Source organism: Ursus arctos, unplaced genomic scaffold (assembly GCF_023065955.2).
Source record: "Ursus arctos isolate Adak ecotype North America unplaced genomic scaffold, UrsArc2.0 scaffold_14, whole genome shotgun sequence".
Classification (NCBI taxonomy): domain Eukaryota; kingdom Metazoa; phylum Chordata; class Mammalia; order Carnivora; family Ursidae; genus Ursus; species Ursus arctos.
The window spans coordinates 39,471,372-39,487,241 of record NW_026622808.1 but is presented as its reverse complement, the minus strand read 5'-3'; the positions used below and the strand labels follow the sequence as shown (position 1 = coordinate 39,487,241).

Here is a 15,870-nt window from a genome sequence, read left to right as displayed (position 1 = left end):
GGAGTTGTAAGAAATAATAGATTCCCCGCACAATTTACCCAATTTCTTCCAATGGTAACATTTTGCAAGGTTATATTATATCACAACAAGGATATTGACATTGATAATATCTACTGATCTTATTCAGATCCCCCTAGTTATATTTGTACTCGTGTGTGTGTGTGTGTGTGTGTGTGTGTGTGTGTGTGTGTCTGGGTTTCATTTTAAAGTTTTTAATATTTTATAATTGTAAATAAAAGTGCAACTTTGTGCCCTTTGCCCAACGTCTCCTCATTACCCCCACCTCCCCACACCTGGTGACCACCATTTTACTCTGGTTCTATGCATTCAATTTTCAGATTCTGCATATAAGTGACATGCAATTTTTTTCCTTTCTGTGTCTGACATTTTTCACTTACCATAATGTGTTAGAGTTCATCCATGTTGTTACAAATAGCAGGATCTCTCTTTTATGTCTGAATAATATTCCATTATAGGTATTTATAGGACAATTTCTTTATCCATTTGTCCATCAACAGTTTGTGGCCCTATCTTGGCTATTGGGAATAATGCTGCAGTGGACATGGGAGTGCAGAAATATCTTTGAGGTACTGATGTCATGTCCTGAAGAGGGATTGCTGGATCACATAGTAGTTCTATCATTAGTTTTTTGAGGATCTTCCACACTGTTTTCCAGAGTGTCTGTGCCAGTTTGCATTCCCACCAACAGTGCATGAGGGTTCTCTTTTCTCCACATCTTCACCAAGACTTGTCACCTTTCATCTTTATAATCATCCTAACAGGTGTGAAGTGATCATTGGTTTTGATTTTCATTTCTCTGATGATTAGTGATGTTGAATGTCTCCATACACACCTGTTAGCCATTTGTATGTCTTCTCTAGAAAAAGTGTTCAGATCCTTTGCCCATTTTTAAATTGGAATTTTGTTATTAAATTGTATGAGTTCATTATATATTTTGGATATTGACCCCTTATGAGATATATGGTTTGCAAATATTTTCCCTCAATTGATAAGTTGCCTTTTCATTTTGTTGCTCATTTCCCTTGCTGTGCAGGAACTTTTCGTTTGATGTGGTCCCACTTTATATTTGCTTTTGTTGCCTGAGTTTTTGTCCTATCCAAAAAATCATTGCCCAGGTCGATGTCAAGGAGCTTTCCCCCCATGTTTTCTTCTGGGATTTTTATGGCTTCAGGTTTTACATTTAAGTCTTGAACCCATTTCGAGTTGATTTTGGTGTATGGTATAAGATAAAGGTCCAGTTTCATTCTTTTACATGTGGCTATCTGATTTTCCCAATACTATTTATTGAAGAGACTATCCTTTTCTCATTGTGTATTTTTTTTTTTTAGGTTTATTTATTTATTTTAGAGACAGAGAATGTGTGTGTCAAAGCGGGGGAGGAGGGGCAGGGGGAGAAGGAGAAAGAATCTTGAGCAGACTCCTTGCTGAGTGTGGAGCCCACTACAGGGCTGGATCTCACAACCTACGAGATCATGACCTGAGCCAAAACCAAGAGCTGGACGTCCAACTGACTCAGCCACCCAGGTGTACCCCCCGCCCCCCGCCCCTTGTGTATTCTTGTTGTCCTTGTTGAAGATCAGTTGACTGTATGTGCTTGAGTTTATTTTGGATTTTCAATTCTGTCCATTTGCTTATATGTCTTATATGCCAGTAACACACTGTTTTGATTCCTGGAACTTTGTAATATAATTTGAAACCAGGACATGTTAAGAAAGAGCTCTATTCTTTCCTAAGATTATTTTGGCTATTCAGAGTCTTTTGTGGTTCCACACAAATTTAAAAAACTTTTTTTATTTTTGAAAAAAATGCCACTGAAATTTTGATAGGGATTGCATTGAATCTGTAGATCACTTTACGTTCTATGGACATTTTAGCACTGTTAATTTTTCCAAGCCATGAGCACAGGATGTTTTCCATTTATTTCTGTCTTCTTCAGTTTCTTTCATTGATGCTTTATAGTACAGATCTTTCATGTTCGTGGTTAAATTTATTCCTAAGTATTTTATTCTTTTTGATGCTATAATAGATGGGATTGTTTTCTTGATTTCCTCTTAAGATAGATCATTGTTGGTGTAAACAAATGTAATTGATTTTTGTATATTGGTTTTGTATCCTGTAACCTTATTGAGTTTGTTCTAAAAGGTAATTTTTTTTAATTTTTTTTTTTTTTTTTGCACAGAGTCTTTAGTGTTTTCCACATATAGGATCATGTCATCTACAAATAGCAATCCTTTTACTTCTTTTCTGATTTGGATGCCTTTTATTTCTTGTCTGATTGTTCTAGTTGCCTTCTTGTTGAAAAGAAGTGGCGAGAGTGTGCTTCCTTGCCTCATACCAAATCTTAGAGGAAGAACTTTCAGTTTTACCCCATGGATTATGATTTTAGCTGTGGGTTTTTCATAAATGTCTTCTATTTTATTGCAGAGTTAACCCTTTATATCTATTTTGTTGAGAGTTTTTTTTTTTTAAAGATTTTATTTATTTGTCAGAGAGAGCGCACACAAGCAGGGGGAGCAGCAGAGGCAGAGGGAGAAACAGGCTCCCCGCTGAGCAAGGAGCCCAGTGCCGGACTTGATTCCAGGACCCTGGGATCATGACCTGAGCCAAAGGCAGACGCTTAAGTGACTGAGCCTCCCAGGCATCCCAGATACATAGCTTTTAAAATTCACATGTATATTTAATATTTTATGAGAAAACTTTACATATTAGTTACTTAGGACTGTCCTAACATTACCACAAACTTGGTGGTTTAAAGCGACAGAAATTTATTCTGCCATAGTCCTGAGGCTACAAGTCTGAAATCAAGATGTTGGCAGGGCTAAGCTTCTGGAAGCTGTAAGGGAGAATCTTTCCTTACCTCTCCCAGCTTTGGCCTAGAGGCATTCCTTGCCTTCTGGCTGCATAACTCCAGTCTTTTCCTTCGAGCTCACCTGGCCTCTCTACTCTGTCTCTTCACTGTGTGACTCTTAAAAGGATTTAGATCATATTCCAGAATGATCTCCTCATCTTGAGATACTTAACTACATCTTCCAAGACCCCTTTTCCAAATAGGATCACATTCATGAGTTCCTGAGATATGACATGGGCCTCTCTTTTTGGGGACCACCGTTCAACCTGCTGCACATGTACACACACACACACACTCACACACACACTAGTCACTTACATATAAATATATTGATATTGGGAAGGGAAAGGGGGTATTCAGTAGATTTTTTTCCATCCTAAAATATTATTTTAGAGATAGGAAAAATATTCTGCACATAAGAAAAAAATGAATTCCACTTTATGAAAGTTTTGTACAGTGTCTTCACAGAGAAAATATAAAGTCATTTTTCAGTTTTTAAATTTTAAAACTCTAATACTATATGTTGCAAATAATAGGAAATAGGCTCCATCTTTCTGATGAGTGACGGATTTTCTTCTCATAATGTACTCCCATATTTTCCACACCTAGTTAGTCCCCAGGATCTATTGACTTTTCCCTCTTTGCTAACTTTGTTCTCTCTTTTCCATCCAGGTTCCTCTGACCACCCCCTCCTTCCTCTTACAGTAGCCTCAGTTCTGACCTTTGTAATTTCCTACCTGAAGCAGTATAATAGAGCTGTTCTGGTCCAGTCTACATCCTCCTACCAGAATGATGATTCCAAAATACAGATTCATTCCATGAACTTCGTTTTCTGTCTGACTTATTTCACTTAGTATAATACCCTGTAGGTCCATCCAGGTTGTTGAGAATGGCAAGATCTTTCTTTTTTACGGCTGAGTAACAGTCCATTGTCTATATGCCACACTTCTTCATTCGTCTGTCGACGGACACTTGGATTGCTTGCACATCTTGTCTCTTGTGAATAATGCCGCGATATACAGGTGTGCTTGTATCTTTTCGAGTTGGTGTTTTCATTTTCTCTGGGTAAATACCCGGAAGTGGAATTACTGGATCACATGGTGCTTCTATTTTTTATTTTTCCAGGAGACTCCATGCTGTTTTCCAGAGTGGCTGCACCAGTTTGTGTTCCCACCACCATGCACGAGGGTTCCCTTTGCTCCACAGCCTCACCAACACTTGTCATTTTTTTATCTGTTTGATACTAGCCGTTCTGACTGGTGGGAGACTCTTTAAATAAAATATTTTTTAATTCTCCAAAGAAGATGAAAGTAAAGTATCTTGCTCTCTTCACTTTGCAGGAACTGATTCCTACAAGCGATAGCAATGTGGTTGTATCTCTCACACGCCTCTTTGAGGTATTACTCTGTAATGTGCTGGAAAACGATCCTACAAGCAAGCATATTCGTGTTTGGATTATGGTAGGCTTTACACTTATTGTAATTTTTATTTACAGAATAGAATGTGCCTCTGGAAATGATCATTGTATTGAGGAAGACATAAGATGCAGAGCTGTTTTTGGGTGAGCACCAAAGGAACAGACGAAGGCATTGAAGTCACCCTGACCTGGTGTTCTGACTTAAAAAAAAAAAAAAAAAACCTTTTAAAGAAAGTAAAATATGCCCAAATGAACCCAAACTGTCTTACTATTTATGAAAGATCGTAATTTGATAAACCATAAGGTGACTTAATATTAATCCAATAGCAACTTTAGGTGATTCACTTTGTCTTAAGGTTAAGTCATGACGTAGGCTGCTACAAGCTGGCTGTGGGAGACCAGAAACAGGCATCCAGCCAGCTGCGTGGAGCATTGCCAGCAGGGTTCAAAGAGCACATCGCTACGGGAGAGTCAGTGTCCAGGTAGCTAATGTCTAGAGGTCAGAGAAGACCAGAGCACAGGACTTGAAGGGAGCCAGAGGAAAGAGGTGTTTGGTCCATGCTTCTTTCCCATCTGCCACCTTATTCACAAATACCTTCATCTTCTCTTCTACTCTGTGGTGATAGTGGTTCCCTCCCCGTGCTTCCCCTTTACCTCGTCACCACAGAAAGTCCTCTGCCTCAGACACCTCACATTCCAGGGTTCCCTGCTCATCATCACCTCCATTCCTTATTTCACTGTTAGAAGAAATAGAACAGACATGTTTGAAGCATAACTTATTTATATTCCTTTTTCTCCCAAGGTTTGGAACTGCCTTTCACAGAACTAGTTTTTAATATTGTTCCGTACCTATCAGTGTTACCTATTTATAAAATAAATAAAAGTACTAGTTTATTTTATAAAATTTTTATAAAATTTTGTTATAAATTAAATATAAAAGCATTTAGGAATAGTTCACTTATATAACCTTCATGCTGTATCTGTATCTATATCTCTATATAAAGTTTCATTCTATTGGTAAGCCTAAATTCCCTCAATTTTTAAGGGGTTTAGAATTACTTTTAAAGACTAATATAAATTGATACCTGGTTAAAAATTTTCTCTTAAAAAAAATTTAAGACTACCAACTAGCTGGCTCAGTCAGTAGAGCATGTGACCCTTGATCTCAGGGTTGTGAATTCAAGCCCCACAGTGGGTATTGAGATTACCTAAAAAAAAAAAAAAAGAAAGAAAGAAAAAATATATTTGATTATACATATATTCGTGTGTATGTGTATTATTTGATAGATTTTTTTAAACTGGATACATGTGCCTAGAGTAAAATTCAAAAGGTAAAAATAGGTTTTCTATCCATACCAGTGCCCTAGCCACCCTCAAGGAAACCACTGTCATCAGTGCCCTAGGTAGCCTGCTAGAGGTATTAGACCCATACTCTCCTTCATATGAATACATTTTTACACATTAGCATACTATACATACTGATTTGCATCTTCTCTCACAGTATATCTTGGAGAGTGTTCCATATCCATATACTTACTGAGTTACTTTTTTTAAACAGCTGCATGTTTTCCTGTATACATAACATAAACAGACCCCTATCAAAAAACAGTTCCTTCTTATTTTTGGCTGCACAAACAGTGTTGTAGTGAATATTCTTGTACATACATCATTTTGACAGGTGGGAATATATTTAAGGATAAACTCCTAAAAGAGAAATTCCTACATCATTTGATATAGACATGTTATTTATTTTTATTTATTTTTAAGTAGACTCTGCACCCAGCATGGAGCCCAGTGTGGGGCTCGAACTCACAACCCTGAGATCAAGACCTGAACTGTGGTCAAGAGTCAGAGGCTTGGGGCGCCTGGGTGGCTCAGTCGTTAAGCATCTGCCTTCGGCTCAGGGCGTGATCCCAGGATCCTGGGACTGAGCCCTGCCTCGGGGTCCTTGCTCCACTGGGAGCCTGCTTCTTCCTCTCCCACTCCCCCTGCTTGTGTTCCCTCTCTCGCTGGCTGTCTCTCTCTCTCTGTCAAATAAATAAATAAAATCTTAAAAAAAAAAAAAAAGAGTCAGAGGCTTAACCAACTGAGGCACCCAGGTGCCCTGCTATGGGCATTTTAAATTTAGATAGATAGTGCCAGAGAAATGATGTTCTCTGTGACTTCACTGTGCTCCATTCCACTTTATCTGTAGACCTGGCCTTTTCCAAATATGTTAACCAGGCCTCCTTAATATGTTAAATTTAGTTAATTTGTTAAAAATTTCTTTTAAATAATTAATTTAAATTAACCTTTTTTTTTTTTTTTAAACCAATAGGCTAGCTTTATATTTTCTTTGATTTGGTCCATTGGAGGAAGTTGTGATACGGATGGTCGGGTCGTGTTTGATACTTTCCTACGGTCAATCATCCTGGGAAGAGATGAAAACAACCCAGTGCCTGACTCTGTGGGTAAATGGGAATGCCAGTTTGATGAAAAAGGTCTGGTCTATGACTACATGTATGAGGTATGATATAAGATGCTCGTTATAAGTTCTAAAGCTGGGTTCCCGTCCTAGCGTTGTTTTGACCCCTGTGGTTGGCGTTTTTGTCCCTTTTCTTTAGTTTCTCCTCCTTTAACTTGTGGACAGTGTAGATAAACTTTCTTTCAGGCTATTTTATAGTTTCAGATTTAAATTAAATATTTTCTCCACTTTAAAAAATTCACAAAAAGATTCTTTTAAACAGCAAGCATCTGAATATCATTTTATTCATGCAAATTTTACTTCACAGAGACATAAGATTTATAGAGAGACTTAAGTACAACTTTCCCTAAATCTCTGGATTTACAGGGAAAGAGGCAAGCCTAGAAAGACAAATGGCTAGCAGAACCAGGACCTGAATCCAGCTCTCTTGACTACCAGTGTAGAAATCTTTCCCAACACCATGCTAATACAAAATTTTAAAAATATGACCAGAGAGTTTCATCCTTATTAGTCACAGTGGGAAGTCAATAAAATAATCTCTAAAACCAAAAAATCAAGAGATGATAACACAAGCATATTCTTTGTGTTGGAGGTGAATCCCAAAATGTCCAGCTTATAGTGGCTGCTAGAGAAGAGAAAACAAGAGAGGGAAACTGCTGTTTTTCTCAACCTTTGTAAAAGTTTTGATTCTAAAATATGTGCATATATAACTTTGATAGAAATGAAAGCTTAAACTTAAAAAAAATAAGAATACAAATTACTTAAGAAACATTCACCCAAACTTGCAAAATTACCACCATCCAGACACATACTGTATACGTGTACAATTTGCCAGAAAATAGGAAAATTCTTGGATGCCAGCCATAGCACTGAAGCAGAGGGATAATCAATCCAAAGAAACATGTGTGTTTCTTAAATTGGGTAGTGGATTCATGGGTGCTTATTAATCTACTTCATGACTATAAAACATTCTGTGCATTATTTTAGATGACTTATTCCTACAAGAAGTTTTTATTATGATAAACTAAGGTTTTAAAAGCAAATACATCAGTGTGTTAAAGAGCCTTTCGGATACCAAGTGCATGGTCATACTTTAAAACTTATGTTCTCTTGTAGTTGAAAAACCGAGGTCGCTGGCTCCACTGGAATGAATTAATTAAAAGTACTAATTTAGGAGAAAAACGTGTCAAGATTCAAGATATCATAGTCCCTACAATGGACACAGTTAGATATACATTTCTAATGGATTTGAGTATTACCTATGCAAAGTAAGAAACTCTGTTATGGACATGCATTGTAAATATAACAGTGGCATTCTAATAAGATCGTAGGATTTCTTTTATTTTTTTATTTCATTTTTTATTTTTTTTAAGAGAGGGAGAGAGTGGGAGAAAGGGTCAGAGGGAGAGAGAGAATCCCAAGAAGGCAGCATGGAACCTGATGCGGGGCTCGATCTCACCTGAGATCATGACCTGAGCTGAAATCAAGAGTCATATGCTTAACCCACTGAGCCACCCAGATGCCCCAGATCATACGACTTTTGAAGTAAACTTGGAGGTCATCCATTCTCAGATAACAGACCCCGAGGGACTAATTGACATGCCAACAGTAACCTCTGTTACTAGTGGCAAACCTAGAATCCAGGTTTTCTATTGCCTACACCAAAAATTAGTCACCATACTTTGTTGCCCCATAAACCATATTTATTGTATTAGTAACAGCAGACTAAAAGTCAGTTGCAGTGTTATTGGTAAGCAAGTATGCATTCTACACCTCAAAGGTTTAGTATGCTTCTGAGTATCAACTGTGATCCACATTCTCCCATTTAGCATTTTTCATGTATGCCCTATGCCAGTTCTTCATAACTTAAGATGAATGTGGAAATCTCAGACTTAAATCAGAAGAGCACATCAAAGAAGAGGACATGAAACTGGTCAAAAGCCTGGCACGTACTGTAGGCATATTCATACCAACTTTCCTAATAACTTTCTTTTTTTTATAGTAATTTTTTATTATGTTAGTCACCATACAGTACATTCCTAGTTTTTGATGTAAAGTTCCATGATTCATTACTTGCGTATAACACCCAGTGCACCATGCAATACGTGCCCTCCTTAATACCCATCACTGGCCTATCCCAATCCCCATCCCCCTCCCCTCTGAAGCCTTCAGTTTGTTTCTCAGGGTCCATAGTCTCTCGTAGTTCATTCCCCCTTCTGTTTACTCCCCCTTTCTTCTTCCCTTTCTTCTCCTACCGATCTTCCTACTTCTTATGTTCCATAAATGAGTGAAACCATATGATAATTGTCTTTCTCTGCTTGACTTATTTCACTTAGCATTATCTCCTGCAGTCCCGTCCATGTTGCAGCAAATGTTGAGAAATCGTTCTTTTTGATGGCTGAGTAATATTCCATTGTATATATGGACCACATCTGCTTAATCCAGTCATCTGTCAAAGGGCATCTCTTTCTTGTAGTTATTTTTCTTTTGAAACATTAGACATAATTTATCAATACTATTTAAACTAGACAAGCTTACATAATATGCATGAGTGTCATTGTTGGTTTGTTTTTGATGAAGAACATGTTTCTTGGGGCGACTCAGTCAGTTAAGCATTTGCCTTTGGCTCAGGTTTTGATCCCGGGATCCTGGGATTAAGCCCCGCATCAGGGAGCCTACTTCTCCCTTTCCCTCTGCTGCTCTACCTGCTTGTGCTCTCTTGCTCTGTCAAATAAATAATAAATTTAAAAATCTTAAAAAAAAAACCAAACCTGTTTCTTGGTGAATTTTTCTTGGTGAATTTTATCTTGTTTAAAAAAAAAACAAAAAAACCCCCGACAACACAGGAAAAATATCCCATGAGGGAATATTATTGAATCCCTGTTGTTACATTAAAAAAAATTTTTTTAATCCAGTGTAGTTAACATTCAACATTATATTAGTTTCAGGTGTACAGTATAGCAATTCAACACTTCTGTACATTACTCAGTGCTTATTTGTTACATTTTTGCATTTCGAGGCTGATAGTGAAAAGAAAAAGGCAAGGAAGAAACTTGCCAATTCTGGGAAATTCCTAGTATAAGAGCCCTTTTGTGCCATAAGCCATTTGTCAGAATAATGCTTTTTTAAAAAAATTTACAAACTGAGGGCTTCAGAGTGGAGGGGGGTGGGGGAATGGGATAGGCCGGTGATGAGTATTAAGGAGGGCACGTATTGCATGGTGCACTGGGTGTTTTACGCAACCAATGAATCATCAAACTTTACATCAAAAATCAGGGATGTACTGTATGGTGACTAACGTAATATAATAAAAAATATTATTAAAAAAATTTTTTTTATTTGAGCTATGGTACTAATATATGTGCTGCTTTATTGACATTAAATAATACAGTCTAGCAGTGGGTCTGAGGCCTATCATGATTTCAGAGAAGTAATAGGCATGATATTTTTGAGATATTTGTAGCCATTGTAATATTTAGAATAATATGTGTGATTTCTATTAGTGACAAAGACATAGGTACAATTGATGCAATTGCTCCATTTTAGTTAAGGATAGGAAAAGTAAATATATAACCTTTTTGTCATCCAAGTTCGCAGATTCTTCGAACACTGTCTAAAGATTTCCTCCTTTGGTCCCTGGGTCCCAAGTTCAGCACAGTATTTTATTAAAATTTTTTTTTTAATAAATAGCTTTCCATAAGGCAAGTGTTACTCAGACTGAAACACATAGGTGAACTTTCCAGGGCTACTGTAGTTCCAAAAGAACTTTAATTTTATGTTTATGCTTCAATGATAATTTTTAAAATTAATATTAGCATAATTTGGGTCCCTCAGATGGCCTCTTAGAACACTGGTGCTCAGGGTTAGCGCTGTCCTTGTGTTTGTCTCTGTGTATTGGGTGGTGCCAAGTTAGCCATCAAAGGGTCAGTATTTAATTTTTAATTCTAAACAGTATTTCCAAGCTGGGATTCCCCAGAATTCTGTGAGCATAAACTCATAGGATTTTTTTTTTTTCCTTTTTAAATTAATTATGATCACTTGAGAATGAGAAACCCAGCCTTGAGGCCCCACTGAAAGAAGAATTCCTCAGAGCTTGCTTTTGGACAAGTGTTTTCAGTTAGTAACTGATTCTAAAGGCTATTCTAAAATGATATTTTAGATACTAAAATGCTGTTAATAGGCATAATATAACTATTAGCTCTAGACTTCACGGTCACCTAGGTGTTTAATAACCGTGAAACAGCCTAAACCGGTCTTAACGTCATCGTCTTATTGGTCGCTTACATACTGCACCCCATTGCCTCCACCCCAACTCACAAGTACAGATACATCACTTTTCGGAGGAGCCAAACTTTCGCTTTCTTTGCCAAAAAGCAAAACATGTTATTACTTGTTTGTATTTCTGGAGTATAGCAATGCTGCATCTGTCTTTAATAGTTTGTTACTATTAAAGTCTCAGCAACAGGAAGCAAAAGTGTGTGCCATTTGTCACTTTTACTGGTGTTACATGAAATAACAGCGGCAGATTAAAATGTGAATTTTTAGATGGTGATTTCATTACTCAAGTTTTCAACGAATTCCAGCCTTCTGTAGTAGAAATGGCATTCTGACTTTTTCTCTTTTCTAATGATATGTTCATTGTTTTCATAAAGGCCGTTGCTTTTCGTGGGTCCAACGGGTACAGGAAAATCAGTGTATGTGAAGGATAAACTAATGAATCACTTGGAAAAGGACCAGTATTTCCCTTTTTATATTAATTTCTCTGCACGGACCAGTGCCAACCAGGTTCAGGTTAGTTGAAAGCCAGAAACGCAGGTCCATAATTAACTTTTTTGCCTTATTTGATCAGTGTTTAAAATTGTATATTAAATGAGCAGCTGTGTAAGTCTTCTATAAATTTAAATGAAACTTCAGAACTTTTGTTTTTGGCATTATAAGTAAGTTTTAAAAAAGTTTTAAGGACAAAAGTTCAAGAGGACATTTTAAAAAATTTATGTTCCCATTTTTATTAAATTCCTGGGTTATAAGTTATTATTTTAAACATACCTATTTAAAAACAAAGGCTAAAAGACACCCCAATTAACTAATAATTCCAAGAGCATAGTAATGTTGGAACTGCTTTCAAGGGAACGTTTTTGCATTAATACTGGATTATTGAGCTTTCTCATCCTTTTTTATAAGCCCAAGAAGAAGCAAAATTGATTTCTTAACTGGAGAAGAGACTGTGGGAGGAGAGAGAGTGAGAACCTTCAATTGTTCTTTTTAGACTCTCCTGGATGGGCCTTCAGGGCATTTGCTGCTTACTGAACCTCTGTCCTTGAAAGGTCTTTCAAGCCATGGACTATTGTATGACCTTACATGACAGGAACCATGTAGTTGTGCCTCCCCTTCTTTGTGCCAAGTTGAAAGTTCTGCACAAGACCTTTTCTAGTCACTATTATAATCATCCATGCCTAAATTTATGTCCATTCTCACCTGACCTACGGGGCTCATTTCTGTTGTTTTAAACCTGTAGAATTCCCTTAATTTCAAAATCTTACAAATTTAGATTAGTGCTTTTAGGTGTTGAATAAGTTAAAGTTAATAGATATGTTGGGGTATCCAATGAGGAAAATATTTTGTGTTTATGTGCAATATAAATGTATAAATATTTATGTATATAACAATTCTGAGCACATAGAAGGATTTTAGTAAACGCTCTTTGATATTGAATATAAGGTTTGCTATCACCCTAAAAATGATTAAATATAAACACACACACAGTGCTTCCTGGCACCATTTCCTTATATAATTAGACTGTAAATTCTTTTTTCCCCCGGTGTTAAGTATGGCTTTAAATATTACTTTTCTTCTTTATATTTTAGAATATCATTATGGCTAGACTGGATAAAAGACGCAAAGGAGTTTTTGGACCACCTATGGGAAAGAAGTGTGTCATTTTTATAGATGACATGAATATGCCTGCATTGGAGAAATACGGAGCTCAACCTCCTATCGAATTACTACGACAATTTTTTGACTGTGGGCACTGGTAACTATTTAACTGGAGTTTTAATTAGCCATGCTGAAGTCATTTTTGTTCTCTTTTTTTATTTTAGTTTCTCACATCAAAGTAATGCATTTTTCAAGTTACTTATGGAAGAAAATGGTTACTCAGATTTTCTTATACAGAAATTTTGGAAGACTTTTCTGTACTTTTTTATGACATTCTTTCCTGTGAATATGTGAGTTAGATTACTGGGATGAATAACCCAGTATTGGAAATGTATTTATTCAATAATGGAATAAATTCTTTCCTTTTCAACTATTATTTTCAATCATTGAAAATAACATATAGACTACATCTTTCAAAGTACTATTCTTCCGGGGCTGAGAATAATCAGCATCCTCTGTTGTTTCTGCCATTTTAAATTCTCTATATTTTCTGTGACTGTTTGGGACTACTGTACCTTTGAGATAGCTTGTTTTTGACACCAGTTCCATAGATAACTCTTCCGCTCCCTCCATCCCATTTATTAAAAAGACTTACTTATTTATTTTAGAGTGTGTGTGCACATGCCAGTGGGGGGAGGGGCAGAGGGAGAGAATCTCAAGCAGACTCCCTGCTGAACGCAGAGCCCAGTGCAGGGCTAGATCTCATGACCCATGAGATCATGACCTGAGCCAAAATCAAGAGCGGATGCTGAACTGACTGAGCCACCCAGGTGCCCCACCCTCCATCCCATTTTTATGATGCTATGGTTAGTTTTCAACATGTAAGACATTGTATCGTTTGGCTAAGATTAATAATTCTTCATTTCTTCCTCTTAAATATACTTTTCTAACCCCCAGTATGCATGATTTTTTTATATAAGGCAAGGGTAGAGTGAATTTTGAAAGTTCTCATAACAAGAAAAAAAATTTGTCACTATGTATGGTGACAGATGTTAACTGGACTTACTGTGGAAATCATTTCACAGTGTAGACAAATACCGAGTCATTATGTTATACACCCGAAACTACTGTTACGTCAATTATACCTCAATTTAAAAAAATAAAATTTATTTTTAATTTTTCTACTCCAAGCATTTTCTAGGATTCTTTTAGAGAAGCTAAAATCAGATTACGTTTCTAGGAAGTTCTATATTTCATTCCATCTTAATTGGCTTGTAACTGATTGCTTTGGGATTTTTATGTGCTTTCAAGGTATGACCTTAAGGACACAAGTAAAATCACACTGGTTGACATCCATCTGATTGCTGCTATGGGTCCTCCAGGTGGCGGAAGAAATCCAGTCACTCCCCGATTTATTCGACATTTCAACATCTGCTCTATTAATACTTTCAGTGATGAAACTATGGTCCGAATCTTCTCATCAATTGTAGCATTCTACCTGAGGACTCGTGAATTTCCTCCAGAGTACTTTTCAGTTGGGAACCAGATTGTCAGTGGGACAATGGAGGTGAGTGAGTACTGCGATACAAAATGTTTTAGTATTACATATTTTCCTTGTTTGGTTCTTTTTTTTTTTTTTTTTTTTTTTTTTTTTAACATTTTTTCCCCCATAGCCATCTACTTTGGTCTTCAGTGTCAGAGAAGCTGTTAAGAAGGCTTGAGAACAGGAAGCTCATAGGCTTTGAAATCAGGGAACTCTAACTGGGTTTGAGCCTTGACTGCTATTTCCTACCTATGTGGCCTAAAGCAAGTAACTTGACCTTCCAGAAACTCAGTTTTTTAATCACTAACATGAAGGAGAGCACCTATTTCACAAGGTTGTTCCAAGGAAATAATTTCGAATCAGTATCAGCCACACTACGAGGGCTTCCCTAATTGTTAGGTTTCTACCCTGGTGTTTATTATTTTTCTCTCTCTTTCCATTTTTCATGTTTGTCTTTAAAGAGACAGAGAAAGGGGTGTCTGGCTGGCACAGGGTAGAGCATGTGACTCTTGATCTTGGGGTTGTGAGCTTGAGCCCTACATTGGGTATGGAGCCTACTTAAAAAAAAATAAAAATAAAAAATTAATTATAATTAATTAATATTTAAAAAAACAAAGAGGGAAACTTCAGCTTATGAATGCATACTTTTTTTTTTTTAAATCCATACTACATAACTTAAGAGTAGCAATGAAAATATAATAATAAGGAAACACAGGGGTGGGAACAGAACACAAGATGGTCCAGTGGCTTTGCCTTATTCAGGGTGTGTTATCTGCCACTGCTCAGAGGCCAGAGGCAGCCTCATCACTAATGGTAAAAGGAAAAACTGTATGTAAGGTAAATGAGTGATATTACTAAACTAACCTTTTCTGGAGCCCTTGATAAAGTGGGTTCACTGCGGCATCAGTGCAACCAGAAGTACAAAACTCCCGGGGCGCCTGGGTGGCACAGCGGTTAAGCGTCTGCCTTCGGCTCAGGGCGTGATCCTGGCGTTCTGGGATCGAGCCCCACATCAGGCTCCTCCGCTGGGAGCTTGCTTCTTCCTCTCCCACTCCCCCTGCTTGTGTTCCCTCTCTCGTTGGCTGTCTCTATCTCTGTCAAATAAATAAATAAAATCTTAAAAAAAAAAAAAAGTACAAAACTCCCTAGAATCATCCCACTGGTTTCCAAGAGCCTCTTATCTATCTGAAGTGTCCCCCTTGTTCTGGTGCGAAATTTGTGCTGTTAAAATAGAGAAACTGTGAGCAAAGTGATAGTACATTGAAATTACAGTAGTTATTCCGATACCAGAAAAGTGCTTCTATTTATAAAATATGATTTATGTATTTTGGGTGTCTCCTGGAAAAATAAGGGAGTTGGCCAGGCCGAATGACATACAAAAAGGATTTTTTTTTTTCTGTCTTTGAAGCATTTTAGACCTACCACGTGGAAGCTAGGAGGAGGGATGAATCCTAGAGCACAGATAGATAAAAAATAATTTCATTTTTTTTGTAGAGGGGAGGCTATATTATAAAAGATTTAATTTACCATCCTTAAAGAAAATATTAAACTTTATTTGATGAATTCAGCATATAGTAAAATCATACTTTATTTCCGCATTATAGCCAATTAAGACGAAGAAGAAGCAGAGAGTAAATAGGAGTGAAGGAAGGAAGAGAATACATTGATTTGTTTTGAAGTCAAGGGTAGTCAAAAGGAAATTG

General features: G+C 37.0%; 1 protein-coding gene across 1 annotated transcript in view; it reads left to right on the top strand.

Moving 5' to 3' along the window:
• Positions 1–15,870, top strand: part of DNAH12 (dynein axonemal heavy chain 12) — a 199,297-nt gene that overhangs the window by 93,473 nt on the left and 89,954 nt on the right. Inside the window, exons 35-40 of the mRNA XM_026501080.4 lie at positions 4,210–4,329; positions 6,604–6,792; positions 7,867–8,018; positions 11,403–11,541; positions 12,615–12,781; positions 13,936–14,191. Coding sequence (XP_026356865.3) covers positions 4,210–4,329; positions 6,604–6,792; positions 7,867–8,018; positions 11,403–11,541; positions 12,615–12,781; positions 13,936–14,191 — 1,023 coding nt within the window. The remainder of the gene's footprint in view (positions 1–4,209; positions 4,330–6,603; positions 6,793–7,866; positions 8,019–11,402; positions 11,542–12,614; positions 12,782–13,935; positions 14,192–15,870) is intronic.